This window comes from Ictalurus furcatus, chromosome 13, assembly GCF_023375685.1.
Source record: "Ictalurus furcatus strain D&B chromosome 13, Billie_1.0, whole genome shotgun sequence".
NCBI lineage: Eukaryota > Metazoa > Chordata > Actinopteri > Siluriformes > Ictaluridae > Ictalurus > Ictalurus furcatus.
This window is the reverse complement of record NC_071267.1, coordinates 23,982,509-24,007,954: the sequence shown is the minus strand read 5'-3', so window position 1 is coordinate 24,007,954 and position 25,446 is coordinate 23,982,509. Positions and strand designations below refer to the sequence as shown.

The 25,446-nt window shown below is 38.0% G+C and overlaps 1 protein-coding gene across 1 annotated transcript; it reads left to right on the top strand.

Moving 5' to 3' along the window:
* Positions 1–11,279: 11,279 nt before the first annotated feature.
* On the top strand, positions 11,280–23,870 carry LOC128617367 (ras-related protein Rab-37). The gene is made up of 9 exons (XM_053640449.1): positions 11,280–11,387; positions 18,943–19,053; positions 20,394–20,435; positions 21,353–21,419; positions 21,982–22,034; positions 22,155–22,220; positions 22,331–22,387; positions 22,803–22,879; positions 23,542–23,870. The coding sequence occupies exons 1-9, from the start codon at positions 11,280–11,282 to the stop codon at positions 23,645–23,647; spliced, it is 687 nt and encodes a 228-aa protein (XP_053496424.1). The 3' UTR covers positions 23,648–23,870.
* Positions 23,871–25,446: the final 1,576 nt, after the last annotated feature.

Here is a 25,446-nt window from a genome sequence, read left to right as displayed (position 1 = left end):
GGAAGGTCTGTCTAAAGTTTTCCAGTCTGTTCTGTTTCTAGTTCAGTCATTTTGCTTCTCGTCTCACTCTTCGGCATATCAGGATTCCAGCAGTCACTAAGCATCCAGCCAACATTCAGTCACACACTTCTGTCTGTTATCAGATCCTGCCTTGTGTCTATAAATAGGCTGTTTAGACGTGCAGTGGCTGTTTCTTTCTTTCACTATACGTCTTTGCCTGTAAAAAAAACTTGCAGTCTTTTTTTACAGGGACAGTATAGGGTTTCTAAAACTAGGCCTGAGTATCACCGAGTCAAATATAGGCATAAATGATGAACATTACTTTTTGAACAAAAAGTTACAGAAAGATGGGTGTATTTGAGTAAAGAAAGTAACATATTACATAACAGAGTACTTTTTCAGACAAAAATGGATGAAGGCTGTCATTATCCGCAAAAACAAAAGCAAATGGGGGCGCACGGTTCGCACGTTCGCCTCACACCTCCAGGGTCGGGGGTTCGATTCCCATCGTGGCCCTGTGTGTGCGGAGTTTGCATGTTCTCCCCGTGCTGCGGGGGTTTCCTCCGGGTACTCCGGTTTCCTCCCCCAGTCCAAAGACATGCATGGTAGGCTGATTGGCATGTCCAAAGTGTCCCTAGTGTATGAATGGCTGTGTGAGTGTGTATGTGATTGTGCCCTGTGATGGATTGGCACTCTGTCCAGGGTGTACCCCGCCTTGTGCCCAATGCTCCCTGGGATAGGCTCCAGGTTCCCCGTGACCTGAAAAGGATAAAGCGGTATAGAAGATGGATGGATGGACAAAAGCAAATGTTAAAGTCTCAGAAGAATTGTGAGTGGTTCTCAAGATACTTAGAAATACTTTCCCGCCAATTTTCTTATAAAATTGTACAAAGTTTACCTGAGACTACTGAGGCATTTTTAAGGCAAGTCAGATATTGACTTTATTTAGGTTCACGCTGTTTTCTGCTTGCCATAGTATTTTGCATGTAGAATCTTTTTTGAACACATCTTTGCTTTACAACATTTCTTTACAAGACTTTTGTACTCTACTATAGGTCTCAAATTATCTCATGCCATATTTAACGTTTCAGTTGGTTTAAATATAAAGAATGTCACGCATGATATATGGAATATTAAGAAATATCCCATTATGTTTCTCAGTGTTTAAGGCTTTGTGCTCCAGATTGAAAGGCTGTGAGTTCAAGTTCCAGCACTGCCACTCAGACCCTTAACTCTCATCTACTCACATGTGTCCTGTCTCAATTGTAAGTCATTTAAAAAAAAAAACAAAAGAAAGAAAGCGTCACCAAATATGTAAATGTAAACGTACAGGGAAGAAAAAGAGGTCAGAAGACCTGACATTTCATTTATATGCACCGGTGCTCATTAAACAAAAACATTCAAACTGCTCCAACAAGAACCTGAAATTTGAATATGAAAAACGACACCATCTGGCCAAGGTCCAGAACACACAACGTTCTCCTTTAGCAACACATTAACAAAAGCACACTTTTTATGTTATGGTTGCATTGGAAACAAAGATCTGATACGTTGAGGAAAGTGTTTAGTGCTGTATTTTCTGAATGATCCACACACACACATTGTCACCTATACTCAGTGTATTAGATAGAAGATACTAGATGCACCTGGTAAACCTAACTCAGTGTGTGTGCTGTCCATAAAAAATGCTCCAAAGAGAATCCACCACCGGTTATTCTATGAGACTCATTAGGTTACTGCTCTGAAGCCTAATATAATCTACAGGCCTACAATCTTGATTAGAAAAGTTGTTGTTTATTGGTTGTTTTTCTTAATCTAAAAAAGTGTATGACTAGCCTGGGTTAAACATGTGAAGCTCTGGTGAACTCCATGCCCAAGAGGGTTAAAGCAGTGCTGGAAAATAATGGTGGCCACACAAAATATTGACACTTTGGGCCAAATTTGGACGTTTTCACTTAAGGGTGTACTCACTTTTGTTGCCAGCGGTTTAGACATTAATGGCTGTGTGTTGAGTTATTTTGAGGTGACAGCAAATTTACACTGTTACACAAGCTGTACACTCACTACTTTACATTGTAGCAAAGTGTCATTTCTTCAGTGTTGTCACATGAAAAGTTATAATCAAATATTTACAAAAATGTGAGGGGTGTACTCACTTTTGTGAGATACTCTATATAGATAGATAGATAGATAGATAGATACTTGTTTTGTACACATTATCTGTTCAAGCCGAATTCCGTGTTTCTGTAAGAGTTCATGTTGATATTAAACCTCTCTGTTGACAAGCATTTTGAATTAATAAAGGCTTTTCACAAAAACTCCTTTGCCTTCCATGCTACAAATGTGAAATGAGCTGGTTTAATCTGGTATCAGATCTCAGAGCTGGTTGTAAAGAGTGTTTACCATCTGTCATGAACAGTAAGAGTGTTTTGCTCTGCACTAAAAGCATAATTCTGTATTACAGGTTTATATTTAAACAGTATGTTTGATTTTCCAATTGCTTGTTGCACAAAAATGTTGTGGTGAAAGAAGTCATAATTTTGTTTAATAACCCTCTTCTCTGCCAGATATTAAAAATCACATTCAGACTTGCACCAGGGACAGATGTAAAAATATTCTTTGTTAAATACAGACCAGTTCTTGTATTTGGCCCAGGGGTGGAAAATATCTGAGTAATTGTACTTCATTACTATACTTAAGTGTGATTTCAACGTATTTATACTTTACTTTTTATTTAGATCTTCAAAGTACTTGCTACAAAGCTCAGTGGTCTCTGCTTCCCTCATCCAGCCAATGACGGTGTTATATACAGTGCCCTCCACTAATATTGGCACCCTTGGTGAATATGAGCAAAGAAGGCTGTGAAAAATTGTCTTTATTTTTTAACCTTTTGATATTTTGTTAACAAAATTCACAAAAATAATCTGCTCTGATCATACAATTGCAAACACAACACAGGTTTATCCTATATATATATATATATATATATATATATATATATATATATATATATATGTGTGTGTGTGTGTGTGTGCGTGTGTGTGTGTGTTAAATATGGGTGTACAGCAATTATTAACACCTGTATGAATTCATACAAGAAAAAAATATACTTGAAGTATATTCCCATTGATATTTTATATTTTCTTTTAGTACACCTGGTGACTAGGAACAGGAAATTGTTCAACCGTAACTTCCTGTTTCACAGGGGTATGAATATGAGGTAACACATAGGGCAAATTCCCTTTGTCATTAATAACAATGGGTAAGACCAAGGAATATAGCTGTGATGTGCCGCAAAAGGTTGTTGAGCTTCACAAAATGGGAAGAGGCTAAAAGAAAATCGCACAAGCATTGAAAATGCCCATTTCCACCATCAGGCCAATAATTAAGAAGTTCCAGTCAACTGGAAATGTTATGAATCAACCTGGAATTGGACGTGTGTCTATATCGTCTCAACACACTGTGAAGAGGATGGTTCAAGTGGCCAAAAAATCTCCAAGGATCACAGCTGGAGAATTACAGAAGTTAGTTGTGTCTTGGGGTCAGAAAGTCTCCAAAACTACAATCTGAAGTCACCTTCATCACCACAAGTTGTTTGGAAGGGTTTCAAGAAAAAAGCCTCTACTCTCATCCAAAAACAAACTCGAGCGTCTTCAGTTTGCCAGACACTACTGGAACTTCAAATGGGATCGGGGTCTATGGTCAGATAATTGAGCTTTTTGGCAATAACACCAGAGGTGGTTTTGGTGCACACAGAGAGGTAGCCATATGCAAAAGTACCTCATGCCCATGGTTAAATATGGTGGTGGTCCTTTAATGTTTTGGGTCTGTTTTTCTTCCAGAGGACCAGGACTCAAATATCCATGTCAGATATCACAGATATTAAATCTGCCTCTGCCAGAAAGATTAAAATAAGCCGTGGTTGGATCTTCCAGCAGGACAACGATCCAAAACATACATCAAAATCAACACAAAAATGATTTACTGACCACAAAATCAAGGTCCTGCCATGACCATCCCAGTCCCCTGACTTGAACCCCATAGAAAACCTGTGGGGTGAACTGAAGAGGAGAGTCCACCAGCGTGAACCTGGAAATTTGAAGGATCTGTGGAGATTCTGTATGGGGGAACTGTCTCAGATCCCTTGCCATGTATTCTCCAACCTCATCAGGCATTATTGGAGAAGACTCAGAGCTGTTATCTTGGCAAAGGGAGGTAGCACAAAGTATTGACTAAAAGGGCAATATATTATTAGGGTAAGAAACTATAATTTCATTTACTGCAATTTCCTTCCCTTGATTAGGCTGATGAGGGGAAAAAAGAGACACTGAGCCATCTCTGCTGTATTCTTGTGCAGTGGACAGTGTGATCTTCACCAAACTATTATTTGTATTTATGCAGCATGTGTTTTTCTTTTTGTGTGGATTCTTTGGGAAAAATTTGAATGTGAATATCTGTGGTTAGAGAAAAGCAACACAACCTTAAAAACACGAAGACAATGGAGCTCTGTGAAGCTTGTCGAATAACATCAACAGTGTGGTTTGGAGGCTATTCTGAATTTGCTATTTGAATTTGAGAACTCACTGGTTCTTCAGGTTCTTCCATTAGCAGAGAGCACAAAAGCTGTAAGAATCAACCGAGCAAGTGATTTGTCAAAACCATATATATATATATATATATATATATATATATATATATATATATATATATATATATATATATATATATATGCCATTGAAATCCTAAGAAATAATCAAACTGGAATCCAACTTTTTTTTTTTCCTGCCAAAACACCTATCCATCTTTGTCACTTGGCTTTGTTCTTCATGCTCTATTTATTTAATCTGCACAGGCCCAGGCCACGATAGAGTCTCTTTGTCTGATTGCGATGAATTCTGGGGCTCCAAATTACCTCCAGATTTCTCCACAGCAAATGAGCCAGGAAAGTATGAGAGCAATGTCAGACTGAGTGGATCAGTGCATGAGTCAATGGCAACACAGCGTGCTCTTTACTCAACACTATCATCTGTTACGCTAATAATCTCCAAAGTCTTAATTATGGGATAAAAATTTAGCGTAAAGTTATGTTACATTTATTGTATCACATTTCAGCAGGGTGTAGCACAGTTAAAGGAGTCATTTCCTTGGTCTTTTTCATGTTTAATGGTGATGACTCAGATCTGGTGTGATACATTTGAGAAGTGGGAGAGCAATAAACTGGTCAGAAAGCAACTATAAAAAAATAATAATAATAAATTTAAAAAAAAAGTGGTATTCTAGGAAATATTTGCAATGTTGTCAGATTAACAATTTCTAATCATATCAATATTTTTATTTATTTATTTATTTTTTTAAAGGTTTTGTGCCTTCAACTCTATTTCAGGACAAGGCACCAAAGGCACTGGTTACATTTATTTTTTACCCATGTTTAGTCTTACATTATTTATTTTTCCTAACTTCAGACAAAACATCAGCAATGTCAGCAAACCAGTATAAGTGCAACAAGTTTAAACCTAGTGTAAAAATTATACAAGAGACTCAACAAGAAGAGTTGAGAACCCCTAAAAACAACGTTTTTCGACATGAAGTCAAGGATAACAGCTGAGGTAACGGCAACATTGGTAGCTAATAGCTATCCACTGCTAATAATAAGCTAGTGAAGTTAACTAGCGGAGTTAATCGAAGTGAATTGATGTGAATTAATGAAATAATAATTAAGAGTTATGAATATCAATTGGTTATCAATATCAATGTACAGTTTAGTACTCTAAAAATACAGACTCGTTTTAATTTCCTTTAAATTGCTCCTTGTTTGAAGCTCAAAGAGCTTTTGTCAAAACTCCAGACTCTGAAACAAAAAGAAAGGATTTGATATTTGATCAGAGACTAATTCAATTCTATTCAATTTATAGTGGTAAAGTGCTTTTAACAGTAAACATTGTCACAAAGCAACTTAGCAGAATGATAATGGCTTTGTCCCAAATCATATACTACAGTATACTACTGTAAACAGTACAGCTCCACTACAGCCACTGATACTGAGACAACAGAATTGGTGTAACAGTTGGACATGCTATTTAGTGTAATCATACAGTATGTACATTCATATACATATGAAAATAAGGGAAATGTGCGATCAGGGGTGGAGGAAACTGACAAGGATAAGATGTTCCCAAATGAGTTCTTTTTACAGTATGTCTGTGGGTAATGACAGGAAAAAAGTAGATGGTAGTTGGACTGTTTTATGTAAAAACAGTTCAATGGGGAAACCTGGAGCCTATCCCAGGAAGCATCGGGCACAAGGCGGGGTACATCCTGGACGGGGTGCCAATTCACCGCAGGGCACAATCACAAACACATTCACACACCCATTCATACACTACGGACACTTTGGAACTGCCAATCAGCCTACCATACATGTCTTTGGACTGGTGGAGGAAACCGGAGAACCCGGAGGAAACCCCCGCAGCACGGGGAGAACTCCACATACACAGAGCCGTGGCCGCATACACAACCCTGGAGGTGTGAGGCTAACGTGCTAACCACTAAGCCACCGTGCGCCCCTAATAAATCATATTGATTGATTATTTAATCAATTTACGCTGCTACACTTCATTGAATTGATGTTATTTATAGCCAAATCTGTACTTAAAAAAAAATACATTTAAAAAAAAGCCTTCTTTGACCCTCCTAGCTTTCCACATTCCACATGCACCTGTTCCTCATTTAAGTCGGTAGTTTCCCACCTTGCTTTTTGGAAAGTCTTGCTCTCTGACTGAAATAGTATCCTAGTCCATACTTTTTATTCTAAACAAACTGTTCATTGTGTGTTCATTGGGTATTGTGTGCCCTGCATCCCCCCTATAGTGACAACATAAAACAGTAAAACATCAACAGTGCACTGTATAGTGAAAAGGTTGTGGTTTCAGCTATACAGCTGGATTCCTGTTAGCCTTTCTTCGTCTTTTTTGTCTCTAGTCCTTTATAGATCCCCTTCCTATATTTTCCTTCCTGCTTACTGCGTCTGTGCATTTTGTATATTTTGGGAATTTGCCAGTCAACTCTCTACTTGAGTCCACATTCCTGAGTGTGAGCGTTACATAAGCTGCTGAGTTGGTGCAGAGGCATGTCGAATTTGGAAAATTCTTGGATCTGTTTAAATTATTTCCAGTAGCACAGTTGGTACTATATATAAAAAAAGGAAATTCACACAATTATCCACTTAATTCAAATGTCATCAATAGACCAAGTCTGGCAATCAGTCTGGGGTCTTATACTTCTTTAGTTTGTACTGGAGCTGCGAGGCTAATGTATCCAAGAACGTACAGAAGCTTGTAGCTACTCATTTAGCATTATTCAAGCATACACAATCACAACCATTAAACAGGGATGTGCAGAGAGTTCCTCATGGGCAGGGCTCAAATGTAAACAAGGGCTATATCAACAAAGAGCTAATTTTACTACTTTAACTACTTTACTAACTTTAATTTAACTACATATTCTTATCACATTGGTAGACATTGTAATAATAATGAATAGTGGCTTGGTGGTTAGCACGTTCGCCTCACACCTCCAGGGTCGGGGTTCGATTCCCGCCGTGACCCTGTGTGTGAAGAGTTTGCATGTTCTCCTCGTGTTGCGGGGGTTTCCTCCGGGTACTCCGGTTTCCCCAGTCCAAAGACATGCACGGTAGGCTGATTGGCATGTCTAAAGTGTCCGTAGTGTATGAATGGGTGTGTGAGTGTAAGTGTGCCCTGCGATGGATTGGCAACCCTGTCCAGGGTGTACCCTGCCTTGTGCCCGATGCTCCCTGGGATAGGCTCCAGGTTCCCCGTGACCCAGAAAAGGATTAAGCGGTATAGAAGATGGATGGACATTTATAGAAATAATTACAACAAAACAGCAACTTTTAGTGGAGAGAGGAATCCAAAGAATCTTTGAAAGAAAATTTAAACATTATGAAATTTTGAAAAAAGCTACAGTATTACCATCCTCAAATGTAATGACACACCCGCTGTATGTCACTTTCTGTAAAAGTCAGTAAAACTATTCATTTCACAATTAAATTTACATTTGGCAGCAGCACTCTGATTTCCATAAAACTGAAGCAGTGCTTGCTGAGCTGGCTTTTTAGTCTCAAAGCTTGTCATTTTTGCCTTCTAAATTTCATTTTAAAAAGATAAAATCAGATTTTATTGATCTTATATCACAATTTTTTTGTTCATATCACTTACGCTACAGGACTAAATTTGCCATATTAGTTAACAAGGGGCAAGTTACTATATGTATATATGTGTATATAACTATATTCACATTCTGGAAAAGTGGGTTCATTATTATTCTGTGCTGCGACAGTTTATAATTGTAGCGTCTGCTGAATGTTCTCCAACTGAACTAAATGGCTTTTATTTATATAAAAAGGCAAAAACGACAGTGGGGGCGTTGCCACGGGGGGAGGGGCAAGGGTAATCAGTGTATGACCGAACAGAACACCATGTAACACAGACTACTGCAGCAAGCCTAACTCTTTTTAAACACATGATGCCTTTTTTGCAATTATCTCACATTGTCTCATATTAGCTCAGCTTTTTTCACCCATGTTCATGAGGAAGATGTCCCTTTCGCTGCTTCCTTCTTCGGTTTTTCTTTAATTTCTTTAAGTCATCGTGCCTTTACTGACTATATAACATACATATAATATAACAAGGTTACTTGCATGTCTGGAAATGTAACGTATGTGAGTAGCTAGTATTTACCAACACATTCCCTCTCAATCAGTTTGAAAACTATCGGCAATAAGCATATAAAATGCTGCCAATATTACGAAAAGGCTATCAGAAGAGCTAGTGGTTTCAGCAAACCTGTCTGCCTGTTGAAGAGAGACTATCTGACTGCTAACTCGAGTCGGACAAATAAATAGGAACATTGTCTGACTTTCTTGTGATTCTTTTGATACTGTTTTGTACACGCTCTGGTATTAATTTGAATTCAAATGCTTTTTACATTATATAATTGTTTATTAATTAATGTTGGGAGGGGCACTTGTAATATTTTAGAAAAAGGCAGGGGCTTGATCCCCCAGAGCTGCCCCTTCTGCACGTCCCTGCCATTAACCACATCAGTATCTCCGACATGTTCATGTGGTTTCTGACACTGTATGACACTGATATGGACCAAAGAGTTTCACAATGTTAAATGTGAGATAAATTCAGTAATCAGCTGAATCTCTCTCTTCCTCAGCATGTCATTTGGCCTCAATCATTGGACCCAAAGTTTAAAGGTGGTGTTGTATGTTATAAGTGATTCAGATAATATACTACAAATATGATTTGCATATTTAAATAGACTCATTCTAATTTATGAAACCTTTTATGAATTACATACATGTTTTGGGGGAATACATTTAAATGCATAGACTGTTAAAAGTGTCTCTGGTGCAATTTCTTTTGAGAAATGCTGATTGTATATCTGTGACGGATTGCCATCCCATACAGGGTGTATTCCCAGCTCACGTCTGGTATTCCCAGGACAGGCTCCAGATCCAGTATGACCGTGGTCAGACTGAAGTGCTTACTAAACCAGTAAGAACAAGTAAGTGCGAGAGTTAGTGATTTCGTATGTGTTCTTACATCATAAAATATGAGCCTATAAAGTTTCAGTATGCAAATTCAGACTATAAAACATCATTTTTTGAAGAACTGCCATGTCAAACTTTACGGAAGAATCACGTGTACATCGGTTGGTAAATGGTCTGCACTTATATAGAGCCTTTCAACCTTAGAGGTTCTACAAAGCACTTTACACTATTTCTCATTCACCCATTCACACACACACACACACACACCAGTGACAACAGAGCTGCCATGCAAGGCCCTAGCCTGCCATCAGGAGCAAATTGGGGTTCAGTGTCTTACCCAAGGACATTTCGGCATGTGGACAACAATTATGTGTTTTATCTGACTACACTACCGGTCAAAAGTTTAGACACACTCATTCTTTATTTATTTTCCCCCAAATTTTATAATAATAATAATAAAGTCATCAAAACTCTAGAGTAACACAAAGGGAGCTATTTGAATTATGTTGTGATAAAAAAAAAAAAAATCAAAATAATATAATAGTTTAGCATCTTCAAAGTAGATGCCCTTTTTGCCTAGAATTTCCAGAAATGTATTCTTGGCATTTCTTGAGGAATTTCCCTGAGATGCTTTTTAAACAGTATTAAAGGAGTTCACACCTACGCTGCACTCTTATCGGCTGCTTTTCCGAATATTTTGCTCCAAGTCGTCCGTTTAAAAAAATATTTTTTCTGTGACTAAATTGTTCGTTTTCTAATGAAAGAAATGAATATGTCGGCACGATTATATTCTTTATCGACAACACCGATTTCAAACATTTAACCATACACCTTCAGATCAAAAGATTTTTAAGATCATGAGAAACATTTCAGTCGAGTGTCTCCACACTTTTCATTAGTAGTGTATGTAATATGTGATCACATGAAAAAAAACATGCAAAGGTTCAACTTAATCGTCTTCACATGATGTCACGTGATCCACTATGACCATTGAATGGCTCATGTGAGAAAACCAAATGCTGTAAAGTAAAACAACAGTATGTGTGAAACCTAACATGTGACGTGTCCAGATACCACATGTGTAAATTTTACATGGGACTTTATACACACGTAAGGGAGAAAATGTTGATTTGTTTATTATATATCTTTTTAAATAAAGCTCAATAAAAACAGTGGTCTTCCTAAGAGTTTTAGCTGACTTTGAGATATCAATAAGGAAATAACGAGGGGGGAGTACACAATAAACATAAAGGAATAAATGTCTTGGAATAAGGGAATTATTGTAATAAAACCTGAAACGCCTCTTTGGGTTAAACAGAAGTGAATTGAAGTGAAGGGAATTTAGAAATGATTGTGTCGCCATCTAGTGGTCACTCATTATTAGTCTTCACGCCATTGAACGATCAATGCATGTACGTTCAGGAGATATTTATCATTTTTCATAATGCATATCAGAAAAGAGGCGTGTCTTTATTCTTATTATAAAACAAACATTCATTAATTTTGTTTGGTTCATTTTATTCTCTCTCTCTCTCTCTCTCTCTCTCTCTCTTTCTAAAAATGTGATGACGTTGAGCTTTACGTCACGGTTTCACAGTGGGATTGCTGCGAAAGAGGTGACGTACGCAGGCTGGGAAGGAGCGCGCGCTGGACCGCGCCTCTCCAGCTCTCGCGCTGTGAGCATCACACAGATCAGACCGCGATGGAACCGGAGACAAGAGAGGAACCGGAGGCGCGGGACGACCTGGAGGCTGAAGATGAGCAAGGCTGCACCGTGTATGGTCTCTACGACCAGGATTTAACGCACAAGGTAAACTGAACATCAGATAATCAAGGATTTTTTTTTCTGACACAGTTAGAGAAAAGGTACAGCACAGGTTTGTTCCCCAAGGTAGCAAGTACGAGCCAATTATGTGCATTAATTATCCTACTGTGCAGTTGTGTTTCTTTAACCAAAGGCACATCCAAACTATATGCAAATATCTCTCATAGGGGGGGAAAAGTACATACATAGACTCATATCTTAATTCAATTCACTGTACAGTGCTGTGAAAAAGTGTTTGCCTCATCCTGATTTCTTCTGTTTTTGTGTATATCTCATACTAAACTGTTTCAGAAATGAAAGCTAAATCTAAGATGAAACAAAGACAACCTGAGTAAACACAACATACAGTTTATAAATGATGTTATTTATTGAAGCAAAAAAGTTATCCAATACCAACTGGGCCTGTGTGAAAATGTATTTGTCCCCGTAGTTACTAATTCCACAAATCTGTGAAACTGCATTCATAATGGGGTTCAGCTGGACTAGACGCAACCAGGCCTGATTTCTGCAAACCCTGTTCAATCAAATCTACACTTAAATAGAACTTTTTCTACAGCATGAAGTTGGTTAAAAGGTCTTACCCAGTAACACACTATGACAAAGTTGAACGAAATTCCAGAAACGATGAGGAAGAAGGTGATTGAAATACATCAGTCTGGGAAGGGTTACAAAGCTATTTCAAAGGCTCTGGAACTCCAAAGAACCACAGTGAGAGCCATTATCTCCAAATGGAAAAACTCAGCACAGTAGAGAACCTTCCCAGAAGTGTTCGACCTTACAAAATTCCTTCAAGAGCACAGCAACGACTCATCCAGCAAGTCACAAAAGAGCCAAGGACAACATCAAAGGACCTACAGGCCTCTCTTGCATCAATAAAGGTCACTGTTCATGACTCCACTATCAGAATGCTGGGCAAAAATGGCATCCATGGAAGAGTGACGAGGTGAAAACCACTGCTAACCCAGAAGAACATTAAGGCTCGTCTGAATTTTGCCAAAACACACCTTGATGATCCTCAAAAGAATGTTCTGTGGACTGATGAGTTGAAAGTGGAACTGTCTGGAAGACAGGGGTCCTGTTAGATCTGGCGTAAACCAAACACAGAACTCCACAAAAAGAACATCATACATACAGTCCAGCATGGTGGAGGAAGTGTGATGGTGTGGGGATGCTTTGTTGCTTCAGGGCCTGGGCAACTTGCAATAACTGAGGGAAACATGAATCCTGCTCTCTACCAGAAAATCCTAAAGGAGAATGTCCGGTCTTCAGTAAGTTAAAATTCAAGCACAACTGGATTATGCAGCAAGACAACGATCCAAAGTGTAGCCCTCAGTTTGCCATTGTTTTCTGTTGTATTTCGTTTGAAGATCTAAAACTGTTTAGTTTAAGATACACACAAAAACAGAATAAATCAGGATGGGGCAAATACTTTCTCACAACACTGTATGACAACATACCCATATAGCCTGTATACATATAAGCCTATATATTTTCACTATTTGCATATACAGAATATCTAAAACAGGTTATATTTCAATAGATTTGATCTCATTCTTAGATAAAATGTGTCTTAGCTATAGGCTATGGAGTGTGTTAACATGTGCACATAGCCTATACATGTTCATACTCAGTTATTTAGTTCTTTAGAGCATTTCCCTAACCCCTCGACTGAAGTCTTGCCATACTATACATTCTCCGAAAAAAAATGGGACTAAATGACTCACAGTCACCTTTTGTTCTTTTCACCTTATGCGTCTTTAACCTAGAAAAGTGCATGTAGTGTACTTTTTCTAAAAACTGCTACTCCATTTACCTTAAATAAAGTTTCACTATATCCACATTTCCAGGTGAATTTTACATATTAAATATACGAAAGATAAGGATACCACACCAGTGACGAGGAAAGACACAGTTTACAGTCATGTCATTTTCTCTGAGAAATGTAAGCTACATTTTTAATATTTTGCTCTAATAAATGCATCTCCAATCATCAATCTATTAAAAAGCCATTCAAGAGCTTTTTAATGGCTGTGTTAGAGCATGAAAACACATTTGGATTAGAAACAAGTGGAAAAACATTGTGCTCGTGTTCTCAGTCTCTGCTCAATTCATTCAGATCAATCATGCATGGATGCTTCAGTTTGCTTTACTTCAATTGCACAATCCAGAAGGAACAATCAGCGTATTGTGTTACATTAAAATCAGTCAGAGAGTTTACCTTCAGGCATGTTATATATAGAGTTACCTTTTCATCTATAAATAAAATGATTCTTAAGGTTATATGGATTAAATTGCCACATTCGCATTACTTGGTGTCAGTTCACAGACTGCACATGCTATATGATAAGCCTGCAGATTGTAACACTGTGGTGCGTCATTGGGTTTGAATGGATGTATGTTTGTGTAGGGTATGTGGTGAATTATGAATATGTATTGAGCTGGAAGCAGAAGAGAGATGTAGTCGCACTCGGGTTCAAGCTCTTTGGGGTTTTAGAGAATGTGTCCATTAGCTGCCAGCCTCATTGGGGAGGATGGAGGGAGTATAGGTGTCAGTTGTGGTCAGAAAGCCCTGTGGATAGCACAGTGTTACATCACTGACTATGTGGACTAGAGTACATTCTGACGGAGTTACATCAGCACAAATGGGATTTTGTGGATTTTTTTTCCACATGTTGCTGGAAAAAGAGTTTTTAGTTCTATGTGTCTATCCAAAAAAATCATTCAACCCTCTATCATCCATCCATCTACTCACTCATTCACAAATCCATCCATCCATCCATCCATCCACTCACCTGTTCACCCATCCATACATCCTTCTGTCCATCTATCTATCTATCCATCGTCCATCTACTCACTCATTCACAAATCCATCCATCCATCCATCCATCCACTCACCTGTTCACCCATCCATACATCCTTCTGTCCATCCATGTATCCATCCATCGTCCATCCATCTACTCAATCATTCGCAAATCCATCTATCCATCCACTCACCTGTTCACCCATCCATACATCCTTCTGTCCATCCATGTATCCATCCATCGTCCATCCATCTACACAATCATTCGCAAATCCATCTATCCATCCACTCAACCATTCACCCATCCATACATCCTTCTGTCCATCCATCTATCTATCCATCATCCATCCACTCACTCATTCACAAATCCATCCGTCTCTACGTCTGTCCAACTATCATACTGCATAATTCTTGAAACAAATCCCACCCATCCATCCATCCATCCATCCATCATACATTCTTTTGTCCATTAATCCATCATGTAATTTGAAACAGATCCCATCCATCCATCCATCCATCCATCCAGCTATGCAGTCATCCATTAACCATCCATAAAGCTTTTAGACAATGCTAAAAATGTCATATTCACCAATCCATTCAAGCATGCTCTATCATCCAAATCATATTCATCTATCTCTCCATCCATCCATCCATCCATCTGTGCACCCATCCATTATCCACGTAACCACCCATGAAAATCATATAATTCTTAAAATAAGTCATTTCACCCGTGCATCCAGCCATGATCAATCCAACAATCTATGCACCTATCTTTTACCCATCCAACTATGAGCTATATAATTCTTAAGTCATGTTCACCCATTCATCATTCATCCATCCACTCAATCTTTTACCCACCCATACATTGATCTATCCCTCTTTCATATCTCCAACCAACTAGCCATTATATAATGCTTGATAAATCTCACTCATCCATCTCTCCACCCATCAAACATATCAGGTATAAAATACATTGTATTCACAATATATCTAAGCATTAGTTTAGCCATCCACTATACAACTGTTACAACAAATAATATCCATTTATTGCTCCCATTATAAATCCATCCGTATGTCCATCCATCCATCTATGGTATGATTCTGTAAATGGTAAAGTAAACGGTATCCATCCATCCACCCATCTACTCATCTATCCATCATATAATTAAATAGATCCTATCCTTTAGTCCATTATTTCATCCATAACTTTTATATTTTTTGATCTCTAGTGGGAAAAGATGGTGTATTTCAGTGGATTCACTCATTTACCGTAGACAGTATTCTTAGATTTATTTATTTTTTTTTACATTTTAGATTTGTGTATTTCAGTTTCCTTTTTCTGTGAAGCATAATGTTCATGAAGCTGGCTTTTTAATGCTCCCAAAGAAAATTGTTTTGTCAAGTCTGTCATAATTACATGAATGTTTTCTGACAGCCAAGCAATCAGTTCATACAGTTACATAATAAAGCTCACATAATGCATTTGCTTTACACTGACAAATTTCAGAGCATCTGTGCTGATTCCGCCTAATTACTTCCTGTCATGGGGAGAAGGGGGAGAGGAGGACCGTGCTCGCCTGAGACTTGCTGTTGTCACGGCAACCGCATCTTCAGTCTCCGGCATGGTGCTGGATGACGTGGCACTGGCAGGTTGAGCATGTGTGAACATTAATGCGAGTGGAGGAGTGTGAACTGGAAGGCCTTGAGGGTGGTTTAAAAAAGATTCCTGACTGTGTGAAAGAAAACAGTGTGAAGGTCAGAATTATTTGGGAGTGTTGATTCATTCAGTTGCCTTAAAGGCATGGGTAGAAATCGTCAAAAGAGCTCTGTGAGCATAAATATCTACATTTTTTTTTTTTTTTTTCACATTTTGGTGCAAACCTTGTTCTAATTTTAAAGTCTTTGCTGTTGCAGCCTGGAAGCTTCAGTGGTTTTCAACCGGGGTTTATAAAAGCGTCACATTGGCTGAATGCTGAATTTCATCATGAACACCTAATTAATATTGTAATCCCAAGGAAACTGATGAAGTACGCCAACTTTTTGGGCTTATTACTATGGAAATCTTGTATGGAAATGCAAAGCCCTAATCACTAAAACATTCACTTTTAACATTTCTTTATTTTATGACAGAAGGTCTATGCATTAATGTGCAATTCAAAGTATGTGTTGGATTGCATTAGGTGCATCTTGTCAGTTGCAGTCCCAGGCTTTATTCCCTTCTGAGTATTGTTCCTCACAAGGTTTCTTCCTCTTGTCATCTCAGGAAGCTTTTTTTTTTTTTTTTCCGCACTGCTGACAAATCTGGCTTGTTAATTAGCAATCTAAATTCACATTAGATTTGTGTAAAGCTGCTTTGTGACAACGTGTTGTTACAAATGCTATACATATCAAAAAATAATTGAGTTGAATACCTGTATCCATTCATCCATTCATCCATTATCAATTCTTTAAACAAGTCGAATGCACCTATACAACAAATCATCCCATCTACACATCATTTAATTGTCAGATTAAATCATATTCATGTCTATCCATCCATCCACCCATCCATCTACTGATTCATCAAAAATCAATGACTGAATCTCATTTCCATCTGCAGTAAGAAGAACTGGCCTTGAATATTTAGACTCACTTATTTTGGCTCCAGGAGACTAAAATTCATTTTAAAAAATGTATAATTTGTAATCGTATTTAAATTATTTATATGCCTGGGGAAAAAAAAAACAGATAGTGGAGTCACACAACTCTAACTCTGATAACTCAAGAAATAACCATTTAGACAAAAAAAAGCCTCTTTTGTTTCCACTAAAAAAGCTTGTTTTGTACAGGGACAGAAGCTGCTTCGGTGGCATTTCCACCTCTTCACAGTTTGTCATGGAGAGTTGCACTCTCTGCTCAGCAGGGGTTCCTTCATGCGGTTAGTTATAAGGCTCGGTGAAACAGACGTGTTCGCTGACTTGTTTTACACTTGCGTCATATTTGTGGTGCCACCTGGTGTTTTTTACTTAGTCTTCAAGTGCACTCTTTCATCCCGGCTCAGAGAAAATGGCCGAGATGGTGACATGTTGGAGGATGATGGAAACTACCATATCTCTGTTACATACAAAGAACTTACCCAATTATTGTGTTCGTTCTGTTTTCAGGATTTGGTTTGTGTTATCTATTACCCACCCACTAGTTCTTCCTTATGTCATGACTGCTACCATCTAGAGAGGACGTGTTCCTCCAAAACACAGCACTCATTCATTCATTCATTCATCTCCAGTAAACCCTCTTTATCCTGGTTATGGAGTTATGGTGGATCCTGGGCCTGTTCTCAGGAACACTGGGTGGAAAAATTCACCCACAATGAACTATAGGATGCCAGTACATCACATGGCACCATACAGCCATTCATTTATTCACTCATTTACACCTAGGGGCAATTTAGCATAGCCTACTGCCTAAATGCATGTTTTTGGGAGGTGGGAAGGATAACTTGAGGAAAATCCGTATGAACATGGAGAGAACATATGGAATGCTACACAAGTAATATGAAGCCATTAAGCTTTTTTGAATTGAAACTCATGCTACACAGAGATGCTGAACATGTTTTAGTGGAGGAGAAAATGCCCTCTTCTATATACATGAGCTAAGAGATGACAATGACTGGCTAGCATTGCTCTAATCTCCACGGAAGGGTAGCGTCTTCCCACCCTGAGAAAAAGGTCAGTTGGCTGTAGCACCGTTAGAATTCAAAGTAAGAATCTTTCAATGATTGAGCAAATGTTTTACCAGATATGAAAAGAAGCCATAACCATCCACAAGTCTGTGCTGGTAAAGCTGTAGTCATCTGTTGGCCCTATGGTGGAAAAGAGGCCTAAACTGGATTTTACACCATTTGCATAAAGTGTGTTTCTGTTGCTTATCTCCTCAAACACTCACATTAAAGGAAACAGTTTTGTGTCCTAGTTCTGCCAGCTTTAGGAGCTCATTGCTGGATTGGAGTTCTAATCCTACTTTATTATATATATATATATATATATATATATATATATATATATATATATATATATATATATATATATATAATTTTTTTTTTTTTTTTTTTTTGAGTACCATATAAGAAGTCTTTTTCATTCTTGCTCTTGCAAGAGCCTGTGTATTTATACTCCTTTTGTGTTCACTGCTTTACTTTGACTGTATGGTTGTTTTCAGTTATCCAGAAACGTGTCAGTAAATAATCATCATTCGACCTGATGGAGACAGAGTTCAGATTCATGCTTCAACAGTGATCTTTGTGCTACAATGCATGTGGTAAACATACACCCATGAAAGACATGTCTAAATAGTCATAGGGTGAAACAACTGGATGGTTTTCAGAGTGAAACATTTTTCAGGATTATTTTCTACTCTTGTGACCTTGCTTTTCATTAAAATGTATGAATCTATGTCAGATAATAAGTAAAAAAGTAATTATTGTGCATATTAGCACAAACCGTATGTCACAATGTATAAAATACATTTAAACATCTAGATTTACACTGTCCCAACGTCCCATTCCTTTATCTACCATGTTTTTCATTCTTCTTATCCTTCTTTTGAAACTCTTTATATACTGTACACTACTTTCACAGTATTTCCACAGTAATACAGTACCGCATGTCTATTTTACTCTCTCTAACCCTTTCTGCTTCTGTTTCTACCTCCCTTCTCTCTTTTTCTCTCTGTCTATGTTTCTTTTTCACATTTCCTCCGCAGACAATCCTGGTGGGAGACAGTGGTGTGGGGAAAACATCCCTGCTGGTGCAGTTTGATCAGGGAAAGTTCATCCCAGGCTCTTTCTCTGCTACTGTGGGCATCGGCTTTACGGTGACTCACACACTCGCTCACTCACTCGCTCACACTCACACTCTGGCTCTCTTACTCACATACATACACAGTCACACACTGTTAGAATCTTGGCTGTTCCAGGGACGAAAATAAATAAATAAATCATGTAAGAGAGATTGTCCTTGGACTTCGTAGAGAAGTGTTTTTAAGAAGTGGCTTTAAGCCTCTGAAGCCATTTTTTCTCCTAGGTTATTATTTGTATTTTATGGCATTTGTACTGTTCTTCTTCTTCTTCTTCTTCTTCTTCTTCTTCTTCTTCTTCTTATTATTATTATTATTATTATTATTATTATTATTATTATTATTATTATTATTATTAGTAGTAGTAGTAGTAGTAATGATGGGCGGCTGTTGCTCAGGTGGTAGAGCGGGTTGTCCACTAATCGTAGGGTTGGCGGTTCGATTCCCGGTCCACATGACTCCACATACCGAAGTTTCCCTGGGCAAGACACTGAACCTCAAGTTGCTCCTGATAGCAAGCTAGTGCCTTGCATGGCAGCTCTGCTACCATTGGTGTGTGTGAATGGGTGAATGAGAACCAGTGTAAAGCGCTTTGGAACCGCTAGGGTTAAAAAAGCGCTATATAAGTGCAGACCATTAGTAGTAGTTGTGCTGGTCATTTTTGTGATATTTTTTAAACTTTCTCATTAAATTCTTGCTGTATAAATAATCGTTTGCTTTGTGTGCACATATACATAAATGTAAATGTAAGCACTCTTTGATATAATGCAGAATTCATAGATAAATAAATGAATGCAAGCTGTCCAGTCCCTGAGGCAGTGAAGCAACCCCAAACCATAACATTCACCTAACAAGGTGTGTGATCACACACCTTGTTTCACAGTTGGTATGAGGTGCTTCTCCTGAAAAGCTGTCTTTGGCCAGCACCAAACATGTCTGCTGTTACTGTGGTCAAAAAACTCTATCTTTCTCATTTGTAAGTCGCTTTGGATAAAAGTGTCTGCTAAATGAATAAATGTACACACATATGTTCTCTATTTGTACCACACTAACTGAGTCAGAGGTTGAGCCTCGAGTCATATTTATCAATTGAAGTAATAAGAAGTCAGTGCTTTATGTGCTTGAACACTTTCTGTTCACGTGGTTTCACTGAAGGTTTATCTCGAGTCCATGTTCTTATGAAAAGCCAAAGCCATTTCCACAGAGCTCATGTGAAAGCCACAGCTGCAGTCAATTCACTTCGACAGCCATCACACCGGGGTCATGTCGCCTCAGAGCATAGTCCACTCTTAACCATGTGAAATGAAGCTGTGTTTAATACTGCACTGCTGTCTTACACATTCTCTTCACTTCGTCAGAATAAAGTCGTCACTGTCGGAGAGGTGAAAGTTAAATTACAGGTGAGTGAAGATGACCGCAGGTAAGAAAGTTTTATGACCATGAATCAACACATCATCCGAATTCATTAAACCACTTAACTATCTGATTTTCTTGCATTTATTCCTTTCTTTATTCATTTGCTATTTTATCTATCTGCCATGATGATTTATTTACACAGCTCTCTTTATTGTAAGCGTTGTCGTCTTACTTGAATTGTTCCCAAGGATACAAGTTTAAGTCATTAAAACTTTTTTTTTTCTTTTTTAGAAAGTAACTGGGTTATTATGGGATGTGAAATAGAATCTTCTTATTTCATAGGCATATAGCACTGAGTGTGTTTATAATCAAAATATTAACAGCCAATCATATTTCAGCAGTTACAGGATTATTCAACATACTGCAATATGCAATATAGAATATTTTCGCAAGAGTTCTAGCATAAACAAATAAGTCTCATTGTCTGATCCTAGATCCTAACTATACAGAGAGGAGCTGTTGTAGATTTAAATGAAGAGCAACATTACCTGCAATTTGGCTCCCAAACAAAAAAAAACTCCTTCTAAACATATCTATAATATCTATAAGTCATCTGATTCCATGTATGGGGGTTGGGGTGTCTATTGTTCGGAGAAAAAAAAAAAATATATATATATATATGTTTTTCCTACATTAGTGCAGATAAATGTATTAATAAGTTAGTGAAATTATTTAATTATTATTGTACAGGTAAACACTTTCATTGTCACTAGTAATGACCGTGTTGTAGTGCCTTTATTTATTTATTTACTTATTTATGTAATTAACACATTGGCAAGCCAGTTTTTTGTAACGCCTTAAAGCATGTGTTTGTGATGAAGGGTGTTTCTAGAAGGTAAGTAAATGTACAGATGAGATGTGCTGGTGCTGCAGCCTTTTGTCTTTGTTCTTTCGGGTTCAGATTTGGGACACAGCAGGACAGGAGAGATTTCGCAGCGTCACTCATGCTTACTACAGAGATGCCCACGGTGAGAGAATCCGCCTAATCAGAATCTGATTCATTCAACTCCAGTTCACTTCACATCAGCTCTGTTCAGTTCAGCTTTATTCATATCAATTCAACTCAGTTCAGGTTCATTGTAATTTAATTTAGCCGAGCTTCAATCGATGACTTTGCTGCAGATCCGTTTCAGACCAGTGGAACTCAATTCAAATCAATCCATTTCTATTCGGTTCAGTTTGAGACAGTTCCGTGGCATGGCTGTGGGTGGAAAGCATAAGAGTAGGAGTTTATTTGTTTTGCATTTTGTAGCTGAATATGTATTCAAATGTACCGTATGCAAAAGCACTAATATATACAAAAAGCTATCAAAAGCTGGAGAATGAATAATGCTGATGATGATAATAAGTATAGTATCAATAGTAATAACAGTATATAATATTTTATTTAAAAGAACAATGATAATACTGTAAATCAACCCAACTACATTTCTCTTTGCCATCTCTTCTCCCACTATTACAGTGCATTCTATATATATGAACTTTAGGTAGATGTTTTTCTTTTCTTTCTTCTTTACTTCCCTTACGCAGCTCTCCTCCTGCTGTATGACATCACCAACAAGTCATCATTTGACAACATCAGGGTAAGCACGGTTATTGATTTGACAGTAAAAGTGCACTAAATCTTTATATATATATATATATATATATATATATATATATATATATATATATATATATACTGGCTGAATTTCCCTTTATAGGCATGGCTTACAGAGATCCATGAGTATGCACAGAGTGATGCAGTGATCATGCTGCTAGGCAACAAGGTACTACAAACTTCAGCTGACACACAAAACTTAGACACATATTTTACACACACACACACACACATACCTGTATATATTCACACTTCTTTTGGGCTTTTATTTTTTTTCAGGCTGATATGAACAGTGGGAGAGTCATCAAACGGGAGGATGGAGAGAGACTGGCCAGGGTGCGTTACTGTACAAACCATTATACTCTTTTTTTAATTATTATTATTATTCCCCCAAGAACAAACATAATTGCAGTGACATTTGTAGTAATTTATTGATTAGCAATCAGATAGATACCATGAAGGTTTGACATTTTGACAAACTATAGGCTTTAGTATAAAAAATGGAAATAAATCAAATACTGTAAAATGAAAGAAAACGGCCACTGAAAAGATGGGTGTTTAGAAGATCTTGTTCAGCCGTCTGAGATCATCTGTTTGTTTAAAATGAAGTGACCATGCTTACGTTTCAACTAGCAAATCCAACTAAATTTCTATTATTTCTGAGTGATGCTTCAGGTTGTATTGTGCGACCAGTTTACATGCCTAAAAGGATAAATGGATCTATACCTTGACTCCTTGCATTACTTTACAGGAATATGGTGTCGTATTTATGGAGACGAGTGCTAAAACTGGTGTCAACGTAGATTTGGCCTTCATGACTGCAGCAAAGTGAGTACTTCACTTTTGTTTTTCGTTGTGTATTAAATGGTCTGGGGATAAACTAGAAACAAGCAGCACTATCCTGGTGGAATTTGGTGACCCCCCCCCCCCACCCCCATCTACAGTAGATCAGCTTTAGCTGTATTTGATGGTATTAGCAAATATTTTATCCAGGGAGCTATGATATAAGCTGGGATGAGTGAGGGTCAATTGGGCTACCTTTCATTCAAGCCCAAGTGTTTACATCACATGCATTCTATTGCCCCGATTACATTTTAAAAACCTGCAGTGGTGTTAAAATCCCCTATACTTCTTGTCTTTTCCATGGCACAGTTTACACAACAATACTATGCATATATACTGTTGACAAATGAGACCCTGTGCTCCCAGGAAAAGAGAATGAAAACCCATTTGTCCTTAATTAATTTAAAGATATCTGAGCAATGTATCTTACAGATGGCAGTCTGAGAAACTACTACTGTCCAAACAGGACTTGTACCAATGTTTCGAGATATTCCCAAGCGTTTTTCCTAATGTACTAGAAGGAGTAGAAGGGTATACCTCTGAACTAGACTTTTGTCCCAAATGCCAACTACTTTAAAGCATGTAAGTATTACTGATATGAATCCTGTTGTATTTGTTATTCATTTTTTTGCCTCTGTGTCCTACAGGGAGTTGATTGGCCGGTGTCTTGAGCTGCCTAAAGAGCCGAAGTTCCAAATCAATGATATCATCGAGCAGAATCCACAGAAATCAGGCTGCTGTGGCTTCACATAGGACCTTACGAGACACAGCAACAGATGAGAGAAGATATAGGAACGAGAAGCATTGAGAAAGAATAAGGAGAATGATCAGCGATGTTTCAGGCCAAATGCAGTCCTTAAAACTTAAGTGAAGCCCATGACGTAAATCATAAATGAAGGAATGTGATTGTCCTGAGCAGATCTAAACCACTCCAGTCCTAGAGAGCAGGTTCAGTTTGGTCATTTTTGCCTCGCTGGAACACTACTATGCAGTAGTTTGCTATGCTTCCCCAGAACATTGTAGTCCATTGAGGGACTTTAACCCAAGAAGTATAGCTCAGGATCTTTTTTTTTTCTTCAGGAAATGTATCCCAGGAGATTTAGCCCAGAAACTTCCAAAAACCTTTAGTCTAAGAGCTTTAACCAAGGACATTTAGACCAAAGGGTTCATATCAGGAACTTAATCCTAGGAAATGTATATAATAGGAACTTTAACTTAAGAACTTTACCCCAGAAAATTTATCACAGGACATTCAGCTCATAAAGTTTTATCCTAGGAACTTTAGATCAGAAACTTTCAGCCTAGGAACTTTAGATCAGAAACTTTTAGCCTAGGATCTTTAGACCAGAAACTTTTATCCTAGGAACTTTAGATCAGAAACTTTAGCCCACAAACATTAGTCCAGAAAATCTGGCCCTCACATGGTGAAATAAACAGTTCCTGAAACATTTCCATTACAGTGCATCTGTTGCTAATATCAAAACCACAATCACAGAAGCAATGTGTGATGTTTAGGAAATGATACTGAAAACTGTAATATAGACTTCAAATCTATCACCTCAAATCTAGCACTGCTAATCAGGATTTAGAGAAAGCATTGTGTAAGCTGATTTTGATTCTACAAAGTTTTCGGGAAACTAGGCTTAATTTTATGGCCCTCCAGGACTGGACACCAAAGCTTTGTGGACAGAAATCTGTAAGCTAATAGGAGTTTTAGTTATTCAAATGAAAATGAAAACACTCCCTGTGTATGCAAGCCCTGTTCACTGTGCCGCTGCACATCCTGTGTGAAACCACCAGAGGGAGCAACAGTACAAGCAGTTTGAGAAAGTCTATTGAATGGAAGCCATAGACAGTCAGGTACAAGCTGAGTCCATTACCAGCAGCTGTTTATATTTCATCATGAATGAGAAACTAAAACCAGTGTGTTATATTGGGAGAATCTTGTTTTAGAATTTGGGTTTTTTTTATTGTTCTTTCTGAGTGAGATCATTAGGGACGGTAAAGTATGTAAGACATGGAGGACCGTACTAATTGAGTTAATATCAGGTGTTACTTTGTAAAGAATTTTTTAAAACTATTAAAATAGCTTATGTAGAGTAATAAATTATTTAGTATTGTAAGGCCCTCAATTCTACTAAATATTGGCTAGAAACATCTCTACACCTCATTAAAAATGGTCAAATCTGAGAAAATTCATATACGTGAAAATTGTAGAGAGCATGGCGGCTTAGGGGTTAGCACTGTTGCCTCACACCTCCGGGGTTGGCGGTTCGAATCCCGCCTCTGCCCTGTGCGCGTTGAGTTAGCATGTTTCTTCTGGGTACTCTTGTTTTCTCCCCAGACCAAAGACATGCATTGTAGGCTGATTGGCATTTTCAAATTGTCTGTAATGTGTGATGGGTTTGTAAATGTGTGTGATTGTGCCCTGCAATGGGTTGGCACCCCATCCAGGGTGTCCCGCCACCTTGTGCCCCGAGTTCCCTGGGATAGGCCCCAGATCCCCTGCAAACTTGTGTAGGATAAGCGGTATGGAAGATGGATGGATGAAA

What these genes read in the sequence shown, in the direction of transcription:
- LOC128617367 (XM_053640449.1), top strand. Translation starts at nt 11,280, where the DNA reads ATGGAACCGGAGACAAGAGAGGAACCGGAGGCGCGGGACGACCTGGAG. An exon ending in CATCATTTGACAACATCAGG is followed by an intron (nt 22,035 to 22,154) that starts GTAAGCACGGTT and finishes TTCCCTTTATAG; the next exon opens with GCATGGCTTACAGAGATCCA. An exon ending in ATGGAGAGAGACTGGCCAGG is followed by an intron (nt 22,388 to 22,802) that starts GTGCGTTACTGT and finishes ATTACTTTACAG; the next exon opens with GAATATGGTGTCGTATTTAT.